The 11815-nt window shown below is 49.2% G+C and overlaps 1 protein-coding gene and 1 long non-coding RNA gene across 2 annotated transcripts; both read left to right on the top strand.

Annotated features, from left to right (window-relative positions):
* Nucleotides 1-3928: 3928 nt before the first annotated feature.
* LOC126945976 (uncharacterized) lies at nt 3929-6532 on the top strand. The gene is made up of 3 exons (XR_007722567.1): nt 3929-4046; nt 6184-6281; nt 6437-6532. It is a non-coding gene; the product is annotated as an uncharacterized LOC126945976 (long non-coding RNA).
* Nucleotides 6533-6539: 7 nt separating this feature from the next.
* LOC126945914 (melanoma-associated antigen C1-like) lies at nt 6540-10575 on the top strand. Its single transcript, XM_050775883.1, has 2 exons — nt 6540-6543; nt 6882-10575. Exons 1-2 carry the CDS (start codon nt 6540-6542, stop codon nt 10007-10009), a joined length of 3132 nt encoding a protein of 1043 aa, XP_050631840.1. The 3' UTR covers nt 10010-10575.
* Nucleotides 10576-11815: the final 1240 nt, after the last annotated feature.

The raw sequence follows: 11815 nt of genomic DNA, 5'->3' as shown, positions 1-11815 counted from the left end.
TCCCGAGATCATCAGTCCCTCTCTCTTCTGGACAGAAGAATTCCTCCCAATACCAGGAGATAAAAGGATGGGCTGCCATTTTCTTTTCACCTTCCATAAGAAGTGCTCCCTTCTTGGGAACTCAGAAGAAAAGCTCCATGAGGATAATTCCCAAGGACATGGGGGCCAGAGCTGCAATTTACCCACCAGTTCCCTCCCAGGCTGGGAGAAGAGCTTCTTTGTCTGTGGGTTTCCACCTTGAGCGCTGAGGTTTGATCCACCAATCCTGGCTATGAGCAGAGGCCCACTGCCCCTGGGACACTGAGCCATAGCTGAAGAGGGAAGTCAGCTCATGAACGACTCAGTTGATGCTGGCTGTAGTGGGTGGACAGAACCCCAACCCTCACTGAATTCTCTGGCAAAATCACATGTCAACCTCTTTTGGAATCTCAGGGCTCCTGAATCCTTCTGAGGGTCCTGTCAGGAGTAAGAGCAGCTGGAATTCCTTTCATGTGGACCTCCAATCCATATGGAGAGGGTCTTAGGCCACTACTCCAATCACATTTGGGCAAGCTGGCACTGGCTCTAAGGCGATAAACTGTTTGTGGACCTGGTCAGGTTTCTGTCATCAACACAACATCCCCTGTTCATGACTTTCTGGAATAGAACTGGTCATGTTACATTTCTTGGATCCCCAGAGTTTCAGAGGTCAGCAGAAGGACTGGTCTAATAGGAAGGGGAATAAATCCATCATTGTTCCAGGTAGCTTTCCTCCAACCACTGTTGAGTTCTAAGTCCTACTCTGAGAAAGCAAAAGGCTCTTGAAAGTAGCCAGACCTTCTATAGGTTGAGACAAGGGGGTGGAAGGAGCTGCCATTTCCTCCCTTCCAGTTTGACTCATATTATCTTGCTTCCTTCTGTTACTGACAGGATCAATGTCCCCAGCCTCTTTCAATCCTTTCACCTCTATCCTAACTGATGCTCTAATATATTTTTACCGCTGACTCCAAAAAAAAAAAAAAAAATCTAAACAAAGACTTATTATTCTATATATGTCCGTGTATATTTTAAGTTTTTGTTTGTTTGTTTGTTTGTTTTTTGTAGTACAGGATTTTTAAAGTAGGCTTTGAATCTCCTAGCAACAGTTTTGTGTTTGGTGTGAAGAAGGATGCCACTTAAATTAGGGTTTTTATATGCATACTCAGTTGTTCCACCGACATCTACTGCAACAAGACTGCTCCATGCTCTGAAGCTGTAATTTTGTTTTTTAATCAGTTAAGAACGTGCACAGCTTTCTGCTTTTGTTTTTCAGGACTGTCCATTCAGTTTCATTGGTCTATTGACCAACCCCTGCACCTAAATCTCAAACTCTTCATCACATTAGCGTCTTTGTAATTTTTACTATCGGGTAGACTAATTCCTGTTTTTCAACAGTGTATTGACTATGCTTGACCACTTGCATATCTTTATATTTAGAATCAGGTGACTCACACATGTCCAAAGCCATTTGCTTGTTTTGACTTGAGATTTCGATTATTCTATATTTTCCTCTATTTTTTGGAAGAACTAAAACATTTAAAATATTGAATCTTAATGCCTATGAATTTTTTTATTTTATATTTATGTGAGTCTTCATTAATATGTCTCAACATTTTAATATTTTCATCTGTAAAGTTATTATTTTTGGTTAAGCATTATTCTTAGATACTTGATATTTTACTATGAGTGTTTAAAAATTATATATTCTTTACTTTTATTTTCCTACTCTTTCCCTGACAGAAAACAAAGTGGATATTTGTTTGAATACTGACCTTATACTAGAAAACTGATATACTATTATAAATTGAGTAAATTATTTTTAGTTATTTTGGATTATTTCATGCTCAGTAGAGTCACCCATTAATCACAAAAGTTTGGTTTCCAACTGGCCAATCTTCATTCCTTTCATTTATTCCTCTTTGCTTTACAACATTTACCACTACCTCTAGTATAAAGAGTAGTAGAAATACTTGTAGCAGAAACTTTAGGTTAAGTCCCAAGTTCAAACTTCTACTTTCAATATTTAAAATATTTAAAAGGCATATCTGCTATAGGTTTTGCATATATATCTTTTATCTAGTTTGGTAGCACTTTTTCATATTTCATAAACTTTATTTTAGAATAATTTTAGATTTAAAAGAAAATTGTGACAATGCTCAAGAACATTCTTTTATGTCCCATAATCTATTCCCCCTGTTATTAACATTTTACCTTGGTAAGGTTTCCTAAAAGTAATGAACCAATATTGATATGCAAACATCCTTTGTTTATTAACAAACATACTTTATTCACATTTATCTCCTTGTCACGAAAAACTATTTTCTGTCCCAGGATCCCCTGAGGATACTCCGTTACATTTATTCATCATGTCTCTTTCAATGCCCTTTGGTTGTGCCACTTCACTGAGACTTCTCTTGCTTTTGAAAACATTGACAGTTTGGAGATGTATTGTCAGGTATTTCGGAAAATAGCCTTTGACTGGGAATTATCTGATTTTTTTTTATGATTTGATGTAGGTTATATTTTCTTGGAAGATGAACAGAGAAGTGAAGTGCCATTCTTATCATATCATACCGACGGCACAGAGTACCAACACAATTTGTCATTGATGATAATTTAATCACCATGGTGACGTAGTGGTTTACAGTTTCCTTCAGGGTAAAGTCACATTATTTTTTTCCCTGGGTCATACTGTCATCTTGGGAAGGACAGAAGACCCAGGAGCAGCCAGTAGTCACATGAGGCCTCTGAGGGAAAACTGCAGAGACGTCTTGCCCACAAAGAGGAGGATCCACAGAAACCAGCTGCCCCCCTGTTGTCATCCCCGGGAGGCCCAGAGGCATGGTGACCCACAGGGGTGTCCCCTGACATGTTAGAGGGGAGAAAGAGGACAAGGCTGTGCTCTGGTGTGTCTCAGTTCAGATAATGAGAGCGGAAGATCATGACAGGGGCCTTCCTGGCATCCCCAGGCTGATACAGAGGACAGACTGGTGAGCTACCCCACTATGGACACAGGAGGACCCCCCAAAACCAGCCCATTTTCACTCCTAGGAGGCCTTGGGCAGGGCCATTAGGGAGAGATGCTAGGGTGCTCCAGTCCCTCTTGGGGGTTTCATGGAAATGGGAACCTTGATCTGAAAAACAGTCTCTGGAGACAAGAGGGAGGGAGTGGAGGCTGTGTCAGGAATAGAGGAAGACAGAGAGTCCTTCCCACGCTATTTCAGGCGGAGGGCAGCAGAGTTCTACCTGGGGCTTGGGAGGCCATATCCCCCTGTGGAGGGATGTGATTCGACCTCTCTTGCACCTTGCAGGTCTCAGGGATGGGAGGGGCTTATTCGGAGGTGAAAGACTCAGATGCACAGAGGCAGGGAGCCCAGGCCGTTTCAGGAATCCAGGCACAGCCTCTCAGGAAGGCAGGAAGGGAACATCCATGACCGGTAGTGCCCCCTATCCTGCCCCTGTGCCTGCTGCCAGCTCTGGAGGAGCCCATCAGGGTCCCCAGATTTACAACTTTCTGACTTCCACTTTGGGAGTCAGCTAGAGGGGAGATTATCTCTGAGGGGGGCAGCTTCGGTTAAGCAGAGGGAGTTGCACCAGGGCTGGCCACTCAACAAGAAGAGAACTCTGTCGAAGGACAGCGACCTCCCAACATGGAGGGGAGGCACAGGCTGCACCCTGCCACTCCCTGCTGTTAGCCCTAGGAAAAGGTGGGGTGTGAGCGTCAAGGACTGGGGAGGTGGGAGCAAGAGTCCGGCAAGGCTTAGGGAGTGAGCAGGAAGGGCAGGAGCACATCCTGGAGGTGGGAAGGAAGGGATGGAAAGGAGGCTGACAAGTGGGGGGTGGTTGCTCCTCTGAGAGGAGGCCCCGCCCCACGCTAGCCCTGCTGTCAGTCCTGATCATCCCCGGCAGGGTTCCCGGATGTGCTTTCCGGCGTCCATCTTGGGAGGCTGAAGAACCTGAGGTATTTTGTGACGAGGCTCGTCTCAGGTCAGCGGAGGGAAGAGCCTTAAACCTATCCAGTTTTCAAGGTGAGGGCCCCGAGGGAGAACTGAGGGATCCCCCCCACCACAGAGAGAAGCCCGCCCGGCTTGCTGTACCCCTGCCGTGGGACTTGTAGTTCGCGGAAAGGAAGATGGTAGCCGAGGGCTGAGGGACGGGTCCTCACGACAGAGGAAGGGAGGAGATGCCGGCCCTCTAGGGAATAAATAGGAAGACACTGAGGAGGACCGGGGAACCCCCACCTCAGAGGATGGATTCCCGGAGATTCCCACCCCGCTCCTCAAATCAGCCCTCCTAGAGCTCGCCAGTCGGCTCAGGCTGAGCGGCCGCCCTCTTGTTGCTGGGTGAGGCGTGTAGGGGAGGGGGAAGGGGAGGCCTTGTTCTGGGGGTCCCCTGGCAAGTCAGCATGGGGAGCTGCCTCCAGCCGGCAGAGGGAAGACTCCCAGACCCTGGTGGGGACAAGAGTGAGGACTGAGGGGTCACATTGAGAGGTGACAACGTGCTATCAGCCCTCACTCTCAGTGACTCCTCGGCCTCGACCTCGGCGTCCACGCTGGCGGAGCTTGAGGAGCCCTTCAGCCTGCCACGGCACTGTAGGAGCCCCTCTCTGGGCTGGCAGAGGCCAGAGCAGCATCCCTCTGCTTGCAGGGAGGTGTGGAGGGAGAGCCGCGAGTGGGAACCCCGGCTGCACACCGCCGCCTTTGCGGTCCCGCACGAGTTCTGGCTCGGGCGGGCTCGGTGGGACCCACACATGGAGCGGTCAGCTGGCGCCTCCAACCAAGGGCAGTGAGGGGCTTAGCACCCGGGCCAGCAGCTGCAGAGGGTGCTGGTGGGCCAGCACTGCGCTCGAGTTCTCCCCAGGCCTCAGCTGCCTCCCCGCAGGGCAGGGCTTGGGACCTGCATCCCGCCATGTTGGAGCCCCCCTTCCGTGGTGGGCTCCCCCGTGGCCTGAGCATCCCCAACAGGCGCTGCCCCCTGCTCCATGGTGCCTGGTCCCATTGACTGCCCAAGGGCTGAGGATTGCAGGCCCTGCTCGGGACTGGCAGGCAGCTCCACCTGCAGCCCCCATGCAGGATCCACTAGGTGAAGCCAGCTGGGCTCCTGAGTCTAGTGGGGACTTGGAGAACCTTTATGTCTAGCTAAGGGATTGTAAATACACCAATCAGCACTCTGTGTCTAGCTCAGGGTTTCTAAATACCTCAGTCATTACTCTGTGCCTAACTCAAGGTTTGTAAATACACCAATTGATACTCTGCATCTAGCTAACTTAGTGGGCACTTGGAGAACTTTTCTGTCTAGCACTCTGTCTGTAGCTCAAGGATTGTAAACACAGAAATCAGCACTCTGTCAAAACGGACCAATCAGCTCTCTGTAAAACAGACCAAACCCTCTCTGTAAAATGGACCAATCAGCAGGATATGGGTGGGGTCAGATAAGGGAAGAAAAGCAGGCTGCCCAAGCCAGCAGTGGCAACCTGCTCGGTCCCCTTCCACACTGTGGAAGCTTTATTCTTTTGCTCTTTACAATAAATCTTGCTGCTGCTCAATCTTTGGGTCCACGTCGCCTTTAAGAGCTGTAACACTCACCACAAAGGTCTGCAGCTTGACTCCTGAAGCCAGCTGAGACCACAAACCCACTGGAAGAACGAACAACTCCAGATGTGCCACCTTCAAGAGCTGTAATACTCAACCTGAAGGTCTGTAGCTTCACTCCTGTCAGCGAGACCACAAACCCACCAGACAGAAGAAGCTCCAGACACATCTGAATGTCTAAAGGAACAAACTCCAGACACACCATCTTTAAGAACTGTAACACCGCGAGGGTCCGCGGCTTCATTTTTGAAGTCATCGAGACCAAGAACCCACCAATTCCGGACACAACATGTGCATCAGAACAGACGTGAGGCCACCCGGATCACCCCCGTGGTAGAGTGCTGGGAGGTGGCTGCCACCTCATTACCTCCCACTGCTCTCAGCGCTGTGGAGTTTCACCTGAGGTTTTGCCTCAGGCCAGCAGAGTGGTGGGGGCCTGGCCCTGTCTCAGAACATGTGACAATGCTAATTGAATGCTGAGGGGGCCACGAACCTCAGAACTGTGGGACTCTGGGAGTCTGGCCAGTCCCAGCTGACGTCATAGCTGGAGGGTCTCCCTCACTTCTTCTTTCAGGTGCTCCAGGAACCAGGAGTTGAAGACCTGGGTGTGAGGGACACATACATCCTAAAAGCACCACAGCAGAGGAGGCCCAGGCACTGCCAGGAGTCAAGGTGAGTGCACAGCCTGACTCTGTACCAAGGGCACTACCCCCAGAAACAGGGCAGACCTGGCAGCACCCAGCCCATAGCCACCCACTGTCATTCCTGGTGCCTCAGACTCTGCCTGCCAGCTGTGCCTTGAGGTGCTTTCTCACATCCTCCTACAGGTTCCCAGGAGACAAACCTCCTAGAAAGACAGGCGACCTGTGAGGCCCTAGAGCACCACCGTAAGGGAAGAAGAGCTGTAAGCCGGCCTTTGTCAGAGCCATCATGGGTGAGTTTCTCAGCTGAGGCCACTGGCACTGTCCCTCTCTCCCTCAGTCCTGTGGGATCCCATCATATTCATTCGTGCTCACACGTTTACCTGCTGCTCCTGAACAATATTCATCATGCCTCTCTCTCCAAACATTCCATGCCCCAGCTTTGAGCAAGGCTTCCAGAAGCCAAATTTCATACTGGAGTTGGTAGATGCAGAGGATCCCCCAGATGAAGGACAGGAGGAAGCCTCCTCCATTTTCTCTTCCTCTTTCCACTTTTGATTCCCGTTCTCCTCCTCCTCTTCCTCTTCTTTCTTCTCATCCTCATCCTCTTCTCTGATTCTGCGTTCTCCAGGGGACAAGGATATGCTTGCTGCTGGGATGCCGAGTCTTCTCCAGAGTTCCGCGGAGAGTCGTCAGAGTCGTCCTGAGGGGGAGGACTCCCCAAGTCTTCTCCAGAGTCCTCCTGAGGGGAAAGACTCCCAGTCTCCACTCCAGATTCCTCAGAGTCCTCCTGAGGGGAAAGACTCCCTGTCTCCTCTCCAGATTTCTCAGAGCCCTCCTGAGGGTGAGGACGTCCAGTCTCGTCTCCAGAATCCTGCGAGTTCCCTCTTCCCCTCCACTTTATTGAGTGTTTTCCAGAGTTCCCCTGAGAGTACTCAAAGTCCTTTTGAGGGTTTTCCCCAGTCTCCTCCCCAGTTTACTGCGAGCTCCTCCTTCTCATCTACTTTATTGCGTGTTTTCCAGAGTTCCCCTGAGAGTTCTCAAAGTACTTTTGAGGGTTTTCCCCAGTCTCCTCCCCAGATTCCTGTGACCTCCTCCTTCCCCTCCACTTTATTGAGGCTTTTCCAGAGTTCCCCTGAGAGTACTCAAAGTCCTTTTGAGGGTTTTCCCCAGTCTCCTCCCCAGTTTACTGCGAGCTCCTCCTTCTCATCTACTTTATTGCGTGTTTTCCAGAGTTCCCCTGAGAGTTCTCAAAGTACTTTTGAGGGTTTTCCCCAGTCTCCTCCCCAGATTCCTGTGACCTCCTCCTTCCCCTCCACTTTATTGAGGCTTTTCCAGAGTTCCCCTGAGAGTACTCAAAGTCCTTTTGAGGGTTTTCCCCAGTCTCCTCCCCAGTTTACTGCGAGCTCCTCCTTCTCATCTACTTTATTGCGTGTTTTCCAGAGTTCCCCTGAGAGTTCTCAAAGTACTTTTGAGGGTTTTCCCCAGTCTCCTCCCCAGATTCCTGTGAGCTCCTCCTTCCCCTCCAATTTATTGCATATTTTCCAGAGTTCGCCTGAGAGTTCTCAGAGTTCTTTTGAGGGTTTTCCCCAGTCTCCTCTCCAGATTCCTGTGAGCTCCTCCTTCTCATCCACTTTATTGAGGCTTTTCCAGAGTTCCCCTGAGAGTTCTCAAAGTACTTTTGAGGGTTTTCCCCAGTCTCCTCTCCAGATTGCTGTGAGCTCCTCCTTCTCCTCCCCTTTACTGAGTCTTCTCCAAAGTTCCCCTGAGAGTTCTCAAAGTACTTTTGAGGGTTTTCCCCAGTCTCGTCTCGAGATACCTCAGAGTCCTGCTGAGGGAGACAACTCCCCGTCTCCTCCCCATAGCCCTCAGAGTGCTCCTGACGGGGAGGACTTCCAGTCTCCTCTCCAGATTTCTCCTGAGGGGGAGAACACCCTTTCTCCGCTCCAGATTCCTCAGAGTCCTCCTGAGTGGGAGGACTCCCTGTCTCCGCTTCACTTTCCTCACAGTCCTCCTCAGGGGGAGGACTCCCAGTCTTCTCTCCAGAGTCCTATAAGCATCTGCTGCTCCTCTACTTCACTGAGTCTTCCCCAGAGTTTCCCTGAGAGTCCTCAGAGCCCTCCTGAGGGGCCTGCCCAGTCTCCTCTCTATAGTCCTCAGAGCCCTCCTGAGGGGATGGACTCCCAGTCTCCTCTCCAGAGACCTCAGAGTCCTCCTGAGGGAGAGGATTCCCTGTCTCCTCTCTACATTCCTCAGAGCCCTCCTGAGGGGGAGGACTCCCTGTCCTCTCTCCAGTTTCCTCATAGTCCTCCTGTGAGGGAGGCCTCCCTGTCTCCTCTCCAGATTCCTCCATGTTCTCCTGACGGGGAGGTCTCCCAGTCTCCTCTCCAGACTCCTCAGAGTCCTCCTGAGTGGGAGGTCTCCTTGTCTCCTCTCCGCTTTCCTCACAGTCCTCCTCAGGGGGAGGACTCCCAGTCTTCTCTCCAGAGTCCTGTGATTATCTGCTCCTCCTCCACTTCACTGAGTCTTCCCCAGAATTTCCCTGAGAGACCTCAGAGACCCCCTGAGGGGCCTGCTCAGTCTCCTCTCCAGAAACCTCTCAGCTCCTTCTCCTACACTTTAGCAAGTCTTCTGCAGAGTCCTCATGGGAGTCCTCAGAGTCCGCCTGAAGGGCCTGCCCAGTCTCCACTCCAGAGACCTGTCAGCTCCTTCTCATCCACTTCATTGAGTCTTTCCCAGAGTTCTCCTGAGAGTCCTGAGGGGCCTGCGCAGCGTCCTCTCCAGAGTCCTGTCAGCTCTTCCTCCTCCACTTCATTGAGTCTTTCCCACAGTACCCCTGAGAGTCCTCAGAGTCCTCCTGAGGGGCCTGCCCAGTCTCCTCTCCAGAGTGCTGTGAGCTCCTTCTCCTCCTCCACTTCCTTGAGCCCACTCAGTGAAGAGTCCAGCAGCCCAGTAGATGAAGATACAAGCACCTCAGACACCTTGCTAGAGAGCGAGTCCTTGACAGACAGTGAGTCCTTGATAGAGAGCGAGCCCTTGTTCACTTATACACTGGATGAAAAGGTGGACGAGTTGGTGCGGTTTCTTCTCCTCAAATATCAAGCGAAGCAGCCTGTCACAAAGGCAGAGATGGTGATGAATGTCATCAACAGGTACACGGGCTACTTTCCTATGATCTTCAGGAAAGCCCGTGAGTTCATAGAGATTCTTTTTGGCATTTCCCTGAGAGAGGTGGACCCTGAGGACTCCTACGTCTTTGTAAACACATTAGAGCTCAGCTGTGAGGGGAGTGTGAGTGATGAGCAGGGCGTGCCCCAGAACCACCTCTTGTTTCTTGTTCTGAGTATCATCTTCATGAAGGGCACCTGTGCCTCTGAGGAGGTCATCTGGGATGTGCTGAGTGGAATAGGGGTGCGTGCTGGGAGGGAGCACTTTATCTTTGGGGAGCCCAGGGAGCTCCTCACTAAAGTTTGGGTGCAGGAACATTACCTAGAGTACCGGGAGGTGCCCAACACTGCTCCTCCACGTTACGAATTCCTGTGGGGTCCAAGAGCTCATTCAGAAATCAGTAAGAGGAAAGTAGTGGAGTTTTTGGCCATGCTCAACAATACCGTCCCTATTTCCTTTCCACCCTCGTACAAGGAGGCTTTGAAAGATGTGGAAGAGAGAGCCCAGGCCATAATTGACACCACAGATGACTCCACTGCCACAGACAGTGCAAGCTCCAGTGTCGTGTCCCCCAACTTCTCTTCTGAGTGAAGTCTGGGGTAGATTATTCCCTCTGAGTTTGAAGAGGGCGGTCGAGTTTCTACGTGGTGGAGGGCTCGGGTGAGGCTGGGGAGAACACAGTGCTGTTTGCACTTCTGTTCCATATGGGCGGTTAAGGGATTTACCTGTTTTCCTTTTGGGTATTTTTCAAATGCTTTTCCTATTAATGACAGGTTTAAATAGCTTCAGAATCTTAGTTTACGAATATTAGTCACACGTGTATTGCTGTTTATCTGGTTTAAGAGTAACAGTTTGATATTTTGTAAAAACAAAAACACACACAAACACACCACATTGGGAAAACCTTCGGCCTCATTTTGTGATGTGTCACAGGTGAATGTGGTATTGCTGTAGGAATTTTCTTGAAACTGTGAAGGAACTCTGCATTTAAATACTGGAACAAAGTAAAGGATTGTTAATATTTGCATTTCCTCAGGCCCTTTAGTTTGTTGTTCTTGAAACTAAAGATACATACCTGGTTTGCTTGACTTATGTAAGAAAGTAGCAGAAAGTAAAATGTAACAAATAAAAGTGTCAGTGACTCATTTATTTGATGACCATTATATCAGCATTTGCTCATAGAAATTACTGTTAGTAGTGAAGTTACTATTAAAAGCAAGACTTATCCCTACCTTTAAAACGGTAGAGTGTAGCTACAGACGCCATATCAGGAATGTGGTAAGATTTTCTCTACAATCTAAAGAATAAGTTTCAAAACAAGTGGGGAGGTGAGACTCCAGATGGAGGCTTTGAGTAAAAAGCCCCTGAGTTAAGGCAGTTTTGGGCTTTGGGAAACTGCAGGTGCTTCTTTGGTTGCTGATTGTTATGAAGCCGGGTGGTGGCAGGGCCCAGACTCTCAGAAGGTGATGGAAAAGCCTGGAATGGAAAACTACTTGAGCAGTTGGCTCTGGGTGGAGGAAGAAGCAGAGAGGAGTCTCCACATGGGGAGGTCATGGAAGGTGTCCTGTGGCTCTGTCACTGGGGAGCTTGAACACAGTGCAAGGACTAGGTGATTGATCCCCATCATCTGCAAGGGTTTCCTAAGAAATGTGGTTAGAATTCCTTGATGTGGTGCTCAGAAGCCTCCAGGCTGACACTCATTTGCCAGGCCTGGGAGAGCCCAAGCCCATTCCATTGACAGTAGTTTTAATTGGGTTCTTTTGAATGTAATGTGGACAAGTCTAAGCAATGTGTAGATTTTTAGTGTAGCTTAAATAAAACGAGCGGTTTGGATGTATGATCAGTGGGGAAGGCGAAAAGGAGTTCGTCCTTAACTCAAAATCTATAGTCATTGAGTTGCATTCAGCTGTGAAAGCCTCTCCTTACTTGAATGATACAATATATCCTTTTAGAAAGAAAATGTCCTGAGTTATTCTTATGAAGCCAAACTTTTAGTTCAGTTCATATTCTATGACATATTCAGCTAGATGTTCTGTGAGTCGTTTTGCATAACAAAAACAAGAGCTGAATTTTTCTCAAAAGACAGTGGTAGACTTTGGGGTTGTAATCAACTGCCCTTTATTAAAATTCCAAGGTATACCAAGCTCTCTGCCAGGTGTTTTGCCCACAGTGTATACATTCCAGCAATTCTACAGAACAGGGATTTCCAAACCATTTTACAGACAAAAAAGCTGAGGTTTATAGCTCATGACAGATACCCCACGATCACATGATCATCACATGATTAGAAAGTGACTGGGCTGGGACTTGAGTTCTGAATTCATCAAGACCCACACTGTCCCCACTCCTCTCAGCCTGAGCATAGTCTTCTTCCTGTTATGTCACTTCTCTTCACAC

Source organism: Macaca thibetana, chromosome X (assembly GCF_024542745.1).
Source record: "Macaca thibetana thibetana isolate TM-01 chromosome X, ASM2454274v1, whole genome shotgun sequence".
NCBI classification, from domain to species: Eukaryota; Metazoa; Chordata; class Mammalia; order Primates; family Cercopithecidae; genus Macaca; species Macaca thibetana.
Note: the sequence above shows the minus strand (reverse complement) of the source record. Positions and strands in the feature narration are given on the sequence as shown.